This window comes from Heptranchias perlo, chromosome 15 (genome assembly GCF_035084215.1).
Source record: "Heptranchias perlo isolate sHepPer1 chromosome 15, sHepPer1.hap1, whole genome shotgun sequence".
Lineage (NCBI taxonomy): Eukaryota > Metazoa > Chordata > Chondrichthyes > Hexanchiformes > Hexanchidae > Heptranchias > Heptranchias perlo.
The window spans coordinates 42639215-42657145 of record NC_090339.1 but is presented as its reverse complement, the minus strand read 5'-3'; the positions used below and the strand labels follow the sequence as shown (position 1 = coordinate 42657145).

The following is a 17931-nucleotide window of genomic DNA, read 5'->3' as shown; positions in this document are numbered from 1 at the left end:
TGAAGACAGTTATCCTCATCAAAAAGCTTTTTTGGATCTAATGCAGTAGAATTACTAATCAATGCAAGTGTTTGAAAAATCAATACTATTTTGTGACAATGTGGCATCTGCCCCTCTCATAGCTATTCATTGTTTTCTCTGGTGACTAGTCAGGTTATCTGTTCATTGGGCTTGGTAGTCTGCCAAAAAATATTTGTAATTCAAGTCACTAACATAAGCGAATTCACCAAGTGCTTCTCCTTTTCCTAGCTGCACTTCGAAAGCCAGTAGTAATGTTTACATTGCACAAAGGTGACAGATTTCAGCATTTTCTTGGCACATGGAAAGTTACATTTAATCATTGGGATGGTGAAAATATGCTCCAGTTGAATTAACTTATAAGAGCACTACAGGCCAGTAATACCCCAGGTTCAATCTCAATGTATGCTGAGTTAACTGATTTCAGCCAGTGACAGGAGCACTGTTCCTGGCCTTAGTGTCCAAGTTTAGGGAAGGGGTGAACCAGACAAGATTTTCTGTTCTGGATAATGCATGTGTATGTTGGAAGAAGAGAGGATTGGGCTTGGCTATCGTGGGTGAGGTACTGGTGAGTGCCTGGTGCCCTGTGGAATCGTACTCCAGCAAGGAGGGCAGAAAACTGGCAGAGAAAATTGGTGGGGGAAAAAAAGGTTGCAATGAAGAGATCAGGGTGACCATGTCCTCTCTGCAAGAGGTGTAGCAAAATTCTAAACCCGTTTCATGGAAATAACAATTTTGTTACACTTAGAATATAGAAAAGCACAATAATACAGAAAAAAATGTAAAATAAAAACTCACTTGGGGTAATTTTAACCACGGGTGATAGTGTAAAATGGGCGATAACAAATTGGCTGCCCGTTATACACCCCACCTGATTTTTCCCTTCCATTGATTTCAGGGAAAGGAAAATTGGGTGTGTTGTATAATGGGTGGCTAATTAAGTATCACCCATTGCCCAAAGTTAAAATGCCTCCCACAGCTACATATTTCCCCCCCAAAAAATTGTGAAAACATATTACTTAAAAGTAGAAATGTTATTTTACTCACCACAGAGAGCATTCATTCTTTCTGCCAAATAGCACTGGAACTTCTCAGATTAAACAACCATGCCCTACAATTTTTGCACCCAATTTTACTCTGCTTTAATGAAAGAAAAAAATCCTGGATTGCATGCAACCAAAACCAGAGCTTGAAATAAACACTTCATTTAAAAAAAAACATGAAAAGCCTAAATATGAATGACTGCATCTTTTTCTGCCACTATGCCCTGAGGAAACCTGTTCTTGTCTTGTATGATTTATTTATGCAGCTGTACATTACTCTGTGTGGGCTCTATTTCCGTACCTCACTGTGTTCTCATTAACATTTCCGTTTGTACACAGCAGTAAGGCTCTCACCTCACACTTTAGTGTGATAGGTTCAAATCTTGGTGGAGAATAAGGATCAAGTTGCAGTCATGTTTGTAATGAATTCATTAATTTTCAATTAACACATTCTACACAGCTTTATTGTTCAGGTTTTACTCAGAAATGCAAACAAATGGCCAATTTGGAAAATCAGAGCTGGGGGTTCTTCAAACTATTCGCAGTGACTTGGGGGAATTTAAAGCTGCTTTTATATTGTTAGTGTTTTAATTCAGATTCTGGGAGACCAGCATCTGTGACTTGGCTCCTGGTGTTATGATCCTAAGTCTGGTTCCCTTATACCAATGGCAGACTCATAAGGCACATAAAAAACTGAAGTCTACAAGTATGCCGGTGAAGAGCCTTCAAGTACCAGTGAAAGGTTCTCTGCTGCCAGCCTTAATGAGAATGTCCCTTTGGTCGTGCCACTAACGTTTATGAGGGAAAAAAAATATGGCACAAGTGTCATTAACCTTTCCAGAGAGTTCTTCCACTTTCAATGTTGTTTCCTTCTATGGGCCCCCAATTACTCCCCATCCTACGGCTTTGAATTCAATTTTCATATATACTTAAAGTAGTTTCTCTGGTGTGCCTAATTAAGTTTTTGGGGTAGAAATTGAATCTTCTTGTGCCTGTTAACGGCCCAATTTTGGGGATCGGTGTTTCCGGAATCCCATGGATGCCTAAAAACGTTTGATTCGAAATTGGGTGGGGCCATTTTTCAGGCGTCAATGGTGGATGCTTACAACAGATGTTAGGTTCCTTAAATATATAAATGAGGGGCTTAGGGCCCGCTTTATGTTCCCTTACCGAAATTGGGCAGTGTTGAGCGGGGTAGCCGTTGGGCCTGCCCCGCTCAGGATTCTTCAGCGGCCGCTGAGTTTTTGAGAAAATATATATTTTTTAAAACCCTCCTGTGGAGCTAAGAGGTGCTCCCCCGACTGCACATTCAGTGTGATCATCTGTCTTTCTTCCCCCCCCCCCCCCTTCCGTTGCCTGCTCCAACCACCCTCCCGTGAGTTAAATTTGGACCGCGCCCTGTGAAGCAAGCAGCCCGATTTTCTTCTAAGTAATTATGCGAGTTGCCTGTGGAGGCGCGACAGACACTGGCAGCTCAAGCAAAATACTTTAACAAGAACTGAGGCCCACTTTCGGGCTGGCCTTGGGCCTCCCATTTGGGGGACACGCTGCTTGTGCAGTGCCAATAGGCCCAGACAATTTTTCACCCCTTTATCTCTTATTAACTTGCTTCTACTTTGTATAAGGTTTCAGAATCATATGCAGCTTTGCACATTTACCTGAGAAATGTCCATTACTGAGTCGCAGCTCAGAGGTTGTGTTGATGTTAGGCCATTGGAACCGATTATTGTTGTGATCACACCATCCTGATCAACCTTTCGAATGGTGGTTCCATCCACAAAGAAGATGAATCCATACTTATCTACAGCAATGCCTATTTAGAAACAGCAATGCAAAGAAAATAAAAGACATTGAAAAAAGTTGGCAATGCGTAATGAAAGAAAGAACTTGCATTTATTTGGCACCATTCAAGACCTCAGGACATCCCAAAGCTCTTCAAAGCTAATGAAGTACTTTCACATTGTCGTCACTGTTGTACTGTAGGAAATATGGCAGCCCATTTGTACACACCAAGATCCCACAAATAGCAATGAGATAAATCACCAGCTAATCTGTTTTTAATGGTGTTAGTTGAGGAATAAATTTTGCTAGCACACCAGGAGAACTCCCTTGCTCTTTTTACATCTACCTAAGGAGGGAAGGCAGGGCGGCACCTTCAACAGCGCAGCACTCCCTCGTTACTGCACTGAAGTGTCAACCTAGATTATGTGCTCAAGTCTTTGGTACGGGGCTTGAACTCGCAACCTTCAGACTCACAGGCAAGAGTGCTACTACTGAGCCAAGGCTTCTTCTACACTGTATCTTACCCTGGGAGTGTTTGATGGGACAGAGTAAAGCTCCTTTTTATACTGTCCCGTCAAACACTCCCACGCCAGTAACAGCACAAGTTAGTGACAGAATAAAGCTAGTAAAGTAGCAGTAAAATGAAGAATTAGTAAAATTGCTGCAACTCAATTAACTATGCCATCCATCCTACTGTATGTACCAAACAACATTGCACTAGAGGCAGTGGCAATTTCCAAACTGTAATTAGATATAATTACCTACACAGTACAGTGCAACAAGTGTGTTTTGGCTAAACATGAATTATTTCTAATCGCAGGCATATACAACAACTGAATTATGGGGGTTCTAATAATTCATAGTCACTTACTGCTTTATTTTTCATTTTTGCATACATTTTTGCAGTCTACGCTTTAAGTATTTTGTTACTAACAAACTGTACTTTTCAAGATGTATTGAATTTGACAGAGGCTTTCCATTGTGCAAGACAGTTTTCCACAGTTCTGACCTATTTCAATATTTTGTGATTATTCTGTTCGACCGGTGAGCTGAAATTTTAAATCAGCGTTTTGATGAAAATAAGCTACCTTCCTTTTCCAATAGCACTTGGTCCCACATGCAATAGGTCAAGAATAATTGCCAGTACTTAAGTCTTAAACATTTGGAGATTGCATTTAGCACATCCAGATCCAACATACGATTAGCATTTTTTATTTTCTTCAAAGTCTACCTTTGCCGTGGTTCAGTGGTAGCACTCTCGCCTGTGGGTTCAAGTTCCACTCCAGAGACTTCAGCACATAATCTAGGCTGACACTTCAGTGCGGTACAGAGGGAATGCTGCACTGTCGGAGGTGCCATCTTTTGGATGAGATGCTAAACCAAAGCCCTATCAGGTGGACGTTAAAGATCCCAAGGCTCTATTTTAAAGAGAGCGGAGTTCTCCCCGGTGTCCTGGCCAATATTTAATCTACAACCAACATCACAAAAAAAAGTAGACTGTCTGGTTGTTATCTCATTGCTGTTTGTGAGACCTTGCTGTGCGCAAATTGGCTGCCACATTTCCTACATTACAACAGTGACTACACTTCAACAATACTTCATTGACCCTAAAGCGCTTTGGGACATCATGAAGTCATGAAAGGCGCTATATATATGCAAGTTCTTTCTTTCCATCAATAGAAAAACATTTATGTATGTTCATAGTACATGTGTTTCTGTTTTCATCATATTCTATTAAAGCTCAGCATTATGTATTAGGAATCAACAGGCACTACTATGTCCATTTAAAGGGTTTAAATCATACTATGTGATACTAGTAAAGAATATGTTTCATGTTTGTATGAAACTTCTTAGCATACTATTTTAATCAAGGTGTTAATTCCATTTGTTAAAATAGCAAAGTAATTTCAAACAAACCTGTTTGCAGTAATTTTGCTTTTGTAAACATACTGATGCTGGAGAGCTGAAATAAAATCAGAAAATGCTGGAAACACACGGCAGGTCAGACAGCTTCCGATTTTGATGAAAGGTCATTGATCTGAAACTCTCTTTCTCTCCACGGATGCTGCCTGACCTGCTGAGCATTTCCAGCATTTTCTGTTTCTATTTCTGTTAACAAGTTTGTTGCTAACATCGCACAGTTTGATTTCAACCCTTAAGTTGTTAACACCAAAAAATCCCTTTCATCTGCATCTCTCCTAGTGTCTTTACCTATGGTGTCCCACCCTTGTAAATGACATTGTTTGACGTGTTCGATCAATCGGGTAAAATGTTGCTTCAACAACTCTTCACATAAAAAAAAATAATTATTAACTTGTACTACCATTCTGACCATTAGGTCAGCAATAGCATTCAATAAGGAGTCTCTAACAGCCTAGCAATACAAAATGAATTATTATGGCATCAGCATAACAGCAAGCTCCAGTGAAGACTTTCACTGCAATAGTTTGTTCTTAACTTCTGATTTATTTTGAGTGGAAAAGCTTGCAGGTCTGATTGGTAATAGTTGAAAAACAAATTGAAAGCAAAAGCATCATTAAAGGTCAAGTGGCAATGTTGAGAAATCTGAGTATTGCATTATAAAGGCAGTTGATTTTTATCTTGATGGAAATGACCTCTTTCATCAAATCCTCCCCAGCAAAATGGGTATTGCCAGTTGTTGTATAAAAATGCAGCGGGCACCACTCGTGATATCAGTGAGTCTCACGGGGTTAATCAAACACTTTGGGAAAGCAAAATCCAATATTTCGGATAATATCCTGCTATAAACTATGGTGCTCTGAGCTTCTGGAAAAGAAAAAAAACAGCATTTCTCATGCTTACTGATCATTTTCATGCAGCCATCAGCTAGACTTACTTTACGAAAATAATACTGGGAACTTGACTATGAACATACTTGAATGCAAGTGCTAGATATTTCACCATTTGACTTTTTGTGCCTGTAAATGACTTGAAATCAGGCAGGTTCTTCTCCAGGAATACCAAGCAGAGAAAATAGTAACAAATCTTTTTTTTTTGGTTAGTGGTACTATGATCAAATTGGCTTATAATCCAAACAATTATAAATTCATATTGTACACTATTCATTAATTCAATATTCATTTTCACATGATAATTAATGAAACCTATCTACGTGCATTTTTATTACTTTACTTCAAATGTCAGAAGAGAGGCTCGTTGCCACAGTAAGCAATAATATTGTATTCTGCCCCATGATCACTTAGCAGTGAGACTGAAACAAAATGAACCCCCGGTGAGCAGAGTACTCTGAATTGTAATGGTGTTCAGGCAGATATGGTTGCCGTTCAAAGAACAGATTAAGCAAAATGAACCGAAGTACATTGGATGGAAATTCAATTTTAACTCTTCTTTTCAGACATTAATGGATTGAAATTGGAGTGTGCAATATTAATAATGAATGCGTAAATGCAGTCATATGAAATTGCTATCTTCACTGTTTTAACAAATGCATTCATAGCAGACAGAGGACTTTCACAGACTGTTTGACATGGACAAAAAGGGTTAAAATGCTGACGCCAGTATTCTAAAGGAACATGGCATGAATGTAGACAGAATATTCAAGTCTCTGTCTAATCGTCCACCTACATTCTCTGGACTTTGAAAATATAAAACTTAATTAAAGTGTGATCTGGAGACCTGGGGAAAAGGAAACTTGTGTACTTTAGTAAGTTGGAGTGTTGATAGCAGGATGATTGAAGGCTGAGTCAGCTTCACCCATATCAAAGGACCAGTGTATCATGTATACTGTAGCTCAGAAATGTAAAGTTGCATGTGAACCAGGTGTGATTAGGTCATGCTGGCCATGCCATATAATGATGTGGAGATGCCGGTGATGGACTGGGGTTGACAATTGTAAACAATTTTACAACACCAAGTTATAGTCCAGCAATTTTATTTTAAATTCACAAGCTTTCGGAGACTTCCTCCTTCCTCAGGCAAATGTTTCAGGATCATTAATTCATCCACTCACAGCATAAATAGTAATCACTAGAATCGTATCTTTGTCAGATTAATGGTTAAAAGCACACTGTGCGATATTATTACCACACACATCTGTGTTAACCAGTTAGCTTTACTTCAGCCAATAACGGTAAGATGACTTGCTCACAAGCAAAGTTCATTGATTCAAGGCATTAATACCGCAAATAAGCGCATTAAGTTGGAGAAATGATGGCCTAGAAATTGGATCGTACTGTGCCAGTTTTACAGGCATGCAAAGGTCCAAAATGACGGGCAGGAGCATGTAAATACATGTAAAATGGACGCAGTGTGATGTAACTTCTAGGCTAAATGGCATTTTGCTAAGAGTCTTGTAAGAAACTAAGGTGTATAAATCAAGTGTATTGCAATGTGAATTTGGATTTGATCCGAGAAGATTGTGCTCAAGAATTACAACTCAAAAGACATTAATTAGCCTAGAAGTTACATCACACTGCGTCCATTTTACATGTATTTACATGCTCCTGCCCGTCATTTTGGACCTTTGCATGCCTGTAAAACTGGCACAGTACGATCCAATTTCTAGGCCATCATTTCTCCAACTTAATGCGCTTATTTGCGGTATTAATGCCTTGAATCAATGAACTTTGCTTGTGAGCAAGTCATCTTACCGTTATTGGCTGAAGTAAAGCTAACTGGTTAACACAGATGTGTGTGGTAATAATATCGCACAGTGTGCTTTTAACCATTAATCTGACAAAGATACGATTCTAGTGATTACTATTTATGCTGTGAGTGGATGAATACTTAACATGCTTTTATGACATTCCTCTGTCTACTATTTTAGTAAAGGCATCAGTCCATTTAAAATAAATGGACTAACACTTGTGTTAAAATAGTGGACAGAGGAATGTCGTACAAAGTCATTAAATGTTCGTTCATTAGAATAACCAATAATTTCTAGGCTTTTCAATGGTTGCTTGTAACAGATAAATTTTAATATTTTTTTCATGAATTCTTTCTTTTGTAAAATCTGTAATTTTCACACAGCAGTGTGAAATGAATATATATTGGGCTAGAAATTGGGGTCAAATGACATTGTCAGGGCCCCTAATGCCATTTCCGTCTCAATCAGCGTTGCTATCACTACTTGCCCAACCCACCCACAATCTATGGGCTGGAAGCAGGACTGGCATTCATTTTTTCTGCAGTCTCTCTTGTTTTGCAAGCCTTAAAAGCTTTCATTGTTCCATCTCCTTGCTGCTGTGGGTGCTACGAAAATTTCCCTGCTCTATTTCACTCCCGATGCTTCCTCCTCTCCTCTTCCAGGTGCTGCTGCAAGCATATGATAAGCGGCTGACCTGCTGAAAGGGCAAGCTGCCTATAAACAGTTCTGGCAACTCACCTCATCAAAGCAATTCACTGGCTGACCAGTAAATTGATCAGACCTCCCGCCAACATTATCAAGAGGGCAGAACTGCCTGAAAGTAGCTATATATAAAATTCACCCTCATTGTGTCCAAAATTGTCTGAATGCATAAGGGATTTGTATCAAATTTCTGCATCCCACACTTCTAACAGACATTAATCTATTTATTTTAAACACGTTAACACCTCCATTAAAACAGCTGACTGGAATTTTACTTAAATGTGTTAACCCCTTGTATGCTGATATCTCACACAGTAATTTCTAATCCAAGGAGATGATAAGCTTTTTATTTGATATGATATGGACCAATTATGATAGTTAGATGAAATAGAGTGGGAGGAGGCTCGTGTGGAGCATAAACAACGGCATGGACCAGTTGGGCCAAATTGCCTGTTTCTATGCTGTACATGTAAGTCTATGTACTTATGAACATGTTCTGTAAATTACTTCATATGCAACTTGAATGTTTGATATATGATCATCTGGTACAGCTGATTTCCTGAATGCCTGACTGTAGCTAACGCTTCCTGTCAGCCACTGAGAGGTGAATAAAAATTCCTTGTGTATTTTAGGTTGCTGAAGTTACATTCCAGGTTGTACTGAGAATGTACTTTACCTCTGGGACTGGTGAGGGATGCTTCAAACGCTTTGCCCCCATCTCCACAATGGTTCTGATCAAACGGGAGACATTGATCTCCGGTTCCTGCCACCACCTGAGAATTCCTCAGGAGGTCTTTGGTTTGAGTAAGGGACTTCACTCTGTACACCTTCCTGCTGCTGGTATCTGACAGGTAAAGCAATCCGGAAACGGGATCCACAGCTAGGTAGTACTTGTGAGCTGGACTATGGCTGAAACAAAAAGAAAAGCATTTCAGAAGTTAAAGAGTTAGCTTCTCTTTCCTGTGCCTTACACAGGCCTGTATTGTACACCTTAACAAAAAGTAGTAAAATGTTAAAAATCTAGCAATGTTTATGGTTAAATCTAGCCACATTAAGGGGCAGCTGTAAAACTGAAAGCAGTTTTCTTATATGGCCGTACTGATATCTTTGTGATTTTCGTCTTGCATTGCACTTCAGGTCAAGGTGACTTCTCAACTGCCATTATATTTACCAGAGATACTTTTCAGACACAAGAGGCCAATTCCTTCAAGAAAATAAATGATTGCCATGACAACCAAACCAAGATCTTGTACAAGTGACCATGAAGTACATTAACACCTCTTTTCCACTGATGCCAGGTAATCTGTAACCATGGTAATGTAATGACACTTAAATCATTCTGGAAAGTTTTCAAGGTTTAAAATAACACCTTCCTCCCTGGAAACAGCAAAAGCAACACGAACTACATGAATGAAGAAATGACCAGGCTAACCACGTAAAACAAACCAGATCCAACTAATTCATTTATTCTACTTCCCCACTTTAGGGGATTAGTTTATGCAGCGTGTACAGCTCAAACAGATTTCTATTGTGTTTGTACAAGGTAATTTTAACTCCATAATTTACAATGATTTTAGTGCACATGTGGAGCTTTGAGCTGCAGTCCCACCATTGTAATATTTGGACGTTTCCATGTCTGGTACACAATACCCTTGGGTGTGGTTGACCATCTGCCATGTTGACTGTTCAGAGACTCCCGGGAAAAAATTCTCAGCCAGCAGCTGACTCCAATAATGAAATATTAGTTCTGGTTGGCTTTAATTCCACTAGTACTGCCAACGAATGAAGAACAACTGATACCAGCCGTGTTATTGATTGACATGAGTGGCAATTTGTGTGTTCTTCTCTTTAAATGGATGACGGATGGCATGACCGAATTTGGTCGGCTAAACACTGCTGTGGTGTCTGCTTTGAGTCCCATTGGACACAAACACTTGATCCACCAGCTGTACTTTTAATAAGTTTCGCCAGGTCTCAGCTGGCATCAAGCTGCTTGCCTGATTGAAGCTAAGCATCTCACCCAACAGGAAATCTGCCGCTTTGTCACATCAACAACAAGAAAATCTCCTATTGGACAAACATCGATGTCTGTCACTTTGTTTACCCTGGTGCTTTTATATTGGTGTAAAATCCAGTAATCTCTAGTGTAAATCATCCTAATTGGACTGTGCCAGCGTATGAACTCAGCCTTCTTTAATCTAAACAAAAGTGCATGTGTACTGGTATAAATGCCGATTTTGTATCGTATAGATAAACAGAGTTGTATCTGAGTATGCAATATGCGCCATTGTTTTCCAAGGTTTTTGCATATAAGCTGACCAGAGCACATCACAAGAGTCAACTGCTTTTCATGCACCTCTCCATTAAGTGAGTAACTGAAACCGTGTTTTGCCATGCACCCAACCACCGATGTACACTTCAGCAGTCACCTGGACCAGCTGAAGGAACAAAACTTCTTCCAAATTGCTAACTTTCTCAAGTGCATGATTAATACTACTCAAAAGCCAGTACTGCTGGGAGTGTGCAAAGAGGAGCAGTGGAATCTGTCCATCACCAATCCCCTGCTTGGCTCAATGGTAGCACTCTCGTTCCTGAGTCAGATGAGCATAGGTTCAAGCCCCAATGCAGAGATTTGAGCTCATAATCTAGGCTGACACTTCAGTGCAGTACGGAGGGAGTGCTGCACTGTCGGAGATGCCATCTTTCGGATGAAACGTTAAACTGAGGTCCTGCCTGCCCCAAGTGGATGTAAAAGATCCCATGATGTTATTCCAAGAAGAGCAGGGGAGTTCTCCTGGTGTCCTGGCCAATACTTATCCCTCAACCAAAATCACTTTTTAAAAAAAAGATTATCTGGTCATTTATCTCATTCCTCTTTGTGAGACCTTGCTGTGTGCAAATTGGCTGCTGCGTTTGCAGCTTTAAACACCTTTATACTGTGCCAAGTTACTCTACTGTAAAGGTTTAATTACAACCTTCAGCTGTGGAATTCAGTCATTTGCTCCTGGCTGTGGTTTAACTGATGTGTTCAAATAATTTCATTAAGGATACTGCATCTGTCATTATGCAATTCATTCATTCAGTGGCACATAAATGCAGAGCGCTATCGATCATACAATGAGGACCACAGCTGTGCACTTAAACAATTTTGGTTATCCTTTTTGGGAGGGGGGGGTATTGGAAATGATTCCAGCCTCCCTTATATCAGAAATAGGCATTATTCCATGTGTGCCAAGATAGGCCATTAAAGGACACAATATAAATGTTTTCAAGAGACGCTTTGATGCATTTCTGGAGAGAGAAGTGATTAATGAGAAAGCAGGTAGGTGGAATTAATAACTAGAAAAAGGTATAAGCTTATTAGGCCTAATGGGCTTTTCCTGTTCCTAAAATTCTTATGATTCTTGTAACCTCATTGAAACCATTCCATTGAAAATGTGAGGGATTAATCTCCTGTCCATAATGCCTTGTGTGCACCATTTCATGGGGTGTTATAGATAGGAAATTGAAGACCTGTGACACTAGGAGAGTAATTTTAACCCCTAAGAACAGGTGGGTGGGGGCAGAGATGGCAGGTAAAAAATAACAGATTTTTGAAGTGGGACTGTAACCCAGGTCCAAATGGCCCAATTCCGAGTTTAACCCAGGTGTGTTTGGATATGCACATGCATCCGAAACCTGGATATCCCATCCCTACCGCGGCGGCTTGTTAAAGGAGCAATTTATCTCATTGCGATAGTTGAGGCAATTAATTTTTTTTGTGGATTACAAAGGTAAAACGTATTTAACCTTACCTGCAAGGGTTTCCCATTACTTCTGATTCTTCTCAGGTGAAAGGAGACAAGAAGGGCCAGATCCATGAGGTGAGTGCCTTTTATTGCACTGCTTGTGAACCCATCTGGTTCACTAATGTCCTTTTAGGGAAGGAAACCTGCCGTCCTTACCCGGTCTGGCCTATATGTGACTCCAGACTCACAGCAATGTGGTTGATTCTTAATTGCCCTCTGAAATGGCCTAGCAAGCCACTCAGTTGTACAATCTCGCTAAAAAAGTCAAGAATAAAACCGGAAGGGCCACTCGGCATCGGACCACTAGGCACCGGACACAACAAAGGCAAACCAAGCCCAGTCGACCCTGCAAAGTCCTCCTCACTAACATCTGGGGACTTGTGCCAAAATTGGGAGAGCTGTCCTACAGACCAGTCAAGCAACAGCCTGACATAGCCATACTCACAGAATCATACCTTTCAGCCAACGTCCCAGACTCTTCCATTACTATCCCTGGGTATGTCCTGTCCCACAGGCAGGACAGACCCACCAGAGGTGGCAGCACAGTGATATACAGTCAGGAGGGAGTGGCCCTGGGAATCATCAACATTGACTCTGGACCCCATGAAATCTTATGGCATCAGGTCAAACATGGGCAAGGAAACCTCCTGATTACCATCTACCGTCCTCCCTCAGCTGATGAAACAGTCCTCCTTCACGTTAAGCACCACTTGGAGGAAGCACTGAGGGTAGCAAGGGCATAGAATGTACTCTGGGTGGGGGACTTCAATGTCCATCACCAAGAGTGGCTCGGTAGCATCACTACTGACCGAGCTGGCCGAGTCCTGAAGGATATAGCTGCCAGACTGGGCCTGCGGCAGGTGGTGAACGAACCAGCACGAGGGAAAAACCTTCTTGAACTCATCCTCACCAATCTACCTGTTGCAGTAGCAGTGATCACCGCATAGTCCTCGTGGAGATGAAGTCCCGTCTTCGCACTGAGGACACCATCCAACATGTTGTGTGGCACTATCACTGTGCTAAATGGGATAGATTCACAACAGATCTAGCAGCTCAAAACTGGGCATCCATGAGGCGCTTTGAGCCATCAGCAGCAGCAGAATTGTATTCCAGCACAATCTGTAACCTCATGGCCCGGCATATTCCTCACTCGACCATTACCAACAAGCCAGGGGATCAACCCTGGTTCAATGAGGAGTGTAGAAGAGCATGCCAGGAGCAGCACCAGGCGTACCTAAAAATGAGGTGCCAACTGGTGAAGCTACAACTCAGGACTACATGCATGCTAAACAGCGGAAGCAACATGCTATTAGCAGAGCTAAGCAATTCCACAACCAACGGATCAGATCAAAGCTCTGCAGTCCTGCCACATCCAGTCGTGAATGGTGGTGGACAATTAAACAACTAACGGGAGGAGGAGGCTCTGTAAACATCCCCGTCCTCAATGATGGCGGAGTCCAGCACGTGAGTTCAAAAGACAAGGCCGAAGCCTTTGCAACCATCTTCAGCCAGAATTGCTGAGTGGATGATCCATCTCTGCCTCCTCTCGATATCCCCACCATCACAGAAGCCAGTCTTCAGCCAATTCAATTCACTCCACGTGATATCAAGAAATGGCTGAGTGTATTGGATACAGCAAAGGCTATGGGTCCCGACGACAACAACCGGCTGTAGTGCTGAAGAGTTGTGTTCCAGAACTAGCCGCGCCTCTAGCCAAACTGTTCCAGTACAGCTCCAACACTGGCATCGACCCGACAATATGGAAAATTGCCCAGGTATGTCCTGTCCACAAAAAGTAGGACAAATCCAATCCGCCCCATCAGTCTACTCTCAATCATCAGCAAAGTGATGGAGGGTGTCGTCAACAGTGCTATCAAGTGGCACTTACTCAACAATAACCTGCTCACCGATGCTCAGTTTGGGTTCCGCCAGGACCACTCGGCTCCAGACCTCATTACAGCCTTGGTCCAAACATGGGCAAAAGAGCTGAATTCCAGAGGTGAGATGAGAGTGACTGCCCTTGACATCAAGGCAGCATTTGACCGAGTGTGGCACCAAGGAGCCCTGGTAAAATTGAAGTCAATGGGAATCAGGGGGAAAACTCTCCAGTGGCTGGAGTCATACGGTTGTTGGAGGCCAATCATCTCAGTCCCAGGACATTGCTGCAGGAGTTCCTCAGGGCAGTGTCTTAGGCCCAACCATCTTCAGTTGCCTCATCAATGACCTTCCCCCCATCATAAGGTCAGAAATGGGGATGTTCGCTGATGATTGCACAGTGTTCAGTTCCATTTGCAACCCCTCAGATAATGAAGGAGTCCGTGCCCGCATGTAGTAAGACCTGGACAACATCGAGGCTTGGGCTGATAAGTGGCAAGCAACATTGGTGCCAGACAAGTGCCAGGCAATGACCACCTCCAACAAGAGAGAGTCTAACCACCTCCACTTGACATTCAATGGCATTACCATCGCCGAATCCCCCACCATCAACATCCTGGGGGTCACCATTGACCAGAAACATAACTGGATCAGCCACATAAATACTGTGGCTACAAGAGCAGGTCAGAGGCTGGGTATTCTGCGGCGAGCAACTCACCTCCTGACTTCCCAAAGCCTTTCCACCATCTGCAAGGCACAAGTCAGGAGTGTGATGGAACACTCTCCAATTGCCTGGATGAGTGCAGCTCCAACAACACTCAAGAAGCTCGACACCATCCAGGACAAAGCAGCCCGCTTGATTGGCACCCCATCCACCACTCTAAACATTCACTCCCTTCATCACCGGCGCACTGTGGTGTACCGTCCACAGGACGCACTGCAGTACCTCCCAACCCCGCGACCTCTACCACCTAGAAGGACAAGAGCAGCAGGCACATGGGAACTACACCATCTGCACGTTCCCCTCCAAGTCACACACCATCCCGACTTGGAAATATATCGCCGTTCCTTCATCGTCACTAGGTTAAAATCCTGGAACTCCCTTCCTAACAGCACTGTGGGAGAACCTTCACCACACAGACTGCAGCAGTTCAAGAAGGCGGCTCACCACCACCTTCTCAAGGGCAATTAGGGATGGGCAATAAATGCCGGCCTCGCCAGCGACGCCCACATCCCATGAACGAATAATAAAAAAAAAGGAGCAGGAGTGCTTCATTCAGGCCCAACAATCTCATCTCGTGCGATTGGATCCCCGTGATGTCACTGACCCTCCCCACCCACGATGTCACTGACCCCCCCCACCCGCGACGTCACTGACACCCCCTCCACCCGCGATGTCACTGACCCCCCCCACCCGCGACGTCACTGACACCCCCCATCCGCGACGTCACTGACACCCCCCCCACCCGCGACGTCACTGACACCCCCCCCACCCGCGATGTCACTGACACCCCCTCCATCCGCGACGTCACTGACACCCCCCATCCGCGACGTCACTGACACCCCCCCCATCCGCGACGTCACTGACACCCCCCCCATCCGCGACGTCACTGACACCCCCCCCATCCGCGACGTCACTGACACCCCCCCCATCCGCGACGTCACTGACACCGCCCCCCCATCCGCGACGTCACTGACACCGCCCCCCCATCCGCGACGTCACTGACAACCCCCCCCATCCGCGACGTCTCCAACCAACCCCCCTCCGATGTCACCATCCAGCCGCCTTCTGCATCCGACTGTTCTCCTGACCTGATCTTCTCGCCCACCGTGATCTTCTCCATGCCCCCCGCCCCCCCATGTCGTCCACAGCCCACGATCTTTCCATCCCTCCCTTCTCTCCGATTCGCTGCTCCTTTTCCTTCTGACAGGCAGTCAGGCTGTTAATCTGGCTAGCTGGCGTGCAGGGAATGAGGAAGCATAAATAATTACCTCCAGTTGAGTCCCATTGCAAATTGCGACGCACTCACTTGACCTCTGGGTTCCCCACATGAACATCTAGCCATGCTCTGGGTTCCCGGCTCTGAGTGAAAATCATGCCCTAGGTTTCTGCCCCTTTAGTGCATGATGTGAATTTGCTGGGGCCAAAAGGCCATGCAGAGGAAGCTTCTACTTGAAACAGATGGGAATTTTATTATAATATGCTAATCATAGAGGAATGCTCTTATGACACTTCCCATGTCTTTTAGCAGCCTGTTAGTCAGGTCATTAATGCATGTGGAGGCTTCAATTCTGCAGGCTGGCTATGACAGCAAGCCTAATGGCACAGACATACGTGAAGGCTTAACTAAACACTAAACTGGCTCGTACTTTAGAAGCACCCCGATTATAGTATGTCATGCCAGGGTGACCTGATAAAAGTCTTTAAAATTATCAAAGGGTTTTATAGCGTAGACAGAGAAGATGTTTCCACTTGCAGGGGAGACCAGAGCTATGGGCCATAAATAAAAGATAGTCACTAATAAATCCACTAGGGAATTCAGGAGAAACTTCTTTACTAGAGAATGGTTAGAATGTGGAACTCGCTACCACAAGGAGTAATTGAGGTGACTAGCATAGATGCAAGTAAGGGGAAGCTCGAAAAACACGAGGGAGAAAGGAATAGAAGGATATGTTGATGGGGTTAGATGAAGAAGGGTGGGAGAAGGCTTGTGTGGATCATAAACACCAATATGAACCTATTGGGCCAAATGGCCTGTTTTCTGTGCAGTACATTCAATGTAATTTATGTGGCACTGCACCAGAGTAGGCATTGCCAGGGTGATCATCAGCCTCAAGTCTGATGGCCACAACCAACAAGTTGCCACCAACTATATTTCCAGGTATTGCTGCATCTATATCCCAACAGCCGTGGGGAAGTGTCTGGGTCAGAGACAGCCAGCTGCAGAGCTGTGCCGTGTGCTGTAAGGATACCTGCTGCTAACATACACCATAAGGATGGCACAGCCATTGATGGAACCAGTCAGCTGTGGCATCAAGCCTAATACAGGTGGGATTTGCTTTCCCTTCATCTTTGTTTGTTACATTTTAATTTGCTGCCCCTTCAGTCTTGGAAAAGACTGCTAAATGGGTTGAGATAACATTTGGGCCTTTCTCTCGGCTTTCAGAATTGTTGTTCTCCACCCCCCTCCACCCCTCCATTGTGACACTTGCCTTTAACTGTTCCCAAATCTTTAAATTTCGCTTAAGCTCTGTATACCTGCTCAACTCTGCACCTCAGTCTATGAATAACTATACAAACAAGATAACCAGGGAAATCTGAGTACTATTAACACCTTACTATTCATGCAGGATTAGCATGAGTTTTTAAACTTTCCAGACATTATGATATTAGTAGATGAAAATCAGTCCCGTGACCATTTGTTGCAATTGTTTACTTTCCTATAAAAATTATTTGCTTTAAAAAGGTGTCTAACTGAACAAATAATTCTAATAAAACAATTTGATGGGGTAAGGAGGGAGAGGAAGGTGTTGACTTTGGGTGCATCCTGACCAATAACTTCATAGAAATTAATTTCTTGACAATTATGGAAAAAAAAACATTGAAGCCAATGGAAACCCTGACCCACGAAGGCTAGGAGTCTAATGAGTGACAAATGTAAAATTTTTTTTTAGGTATTACAGTAATTTGCATATATATTATACTGAATTAAAATTCATGAATTTATTCCGTTGAAATAAATAAAGGCATCTGCTAAGTATCATATAGTCTGGAGTGCTTGCTTATCCCAGAATTTCAGCTCACAAGGATCCTGCACACAAAGGCATTGGCTGAAGAATATCCGCTCAAGAGTTTCCTTATAGAATGAAACTGCCACTAGACCCCAACACAGATTATATCCATTTGTGAAAATCTATTCCTAAATGTGGGTTGCTTTTAAAATGACTAATTAACATTTTGACTTAATCAAATATAATAAACAAATCTAATCAGCTGCAAAACCCCGACATAATAAACAGCAAAATGAAAACATAAATGGACTACTTTGATGTGCTATTCAGCAAAGATAGTGTTGATGTATCTGCACCAGTCAGG

At 42.9% G+C, this 17931-nt stretch overlaps 1 protein-coding gene across 5 annotated transcripts in view; it reads right to left on the bottom strand.

Annotated features, from left to right (window-relative positions):
* Positions 1-17931, bottom strand: part of tenm1 (teneurin transmembrane protein 1) — a 539174-nt gene that overhangs the window by 85088 nt on the left and 436155 nt on the right. For all 5 annotated transcript variants that reach the window (XM_067997123.1, XM_067997125.1, XM_067997124.1 and 2 more), the window contains 2 exons: positions 8849-9081; positions 2720-2874 (listed from right to left, as the gene is read on the bottom strand). In XM_067997123.1, the coding sequence (XP_067853224.1) occupies positions 2720-2874; positions 8849-9081 (388 nt within the window). The remainder of the gene's footprint in view (positions 1-2719; positions 2875-8848; positions 9082-17931) is intronic.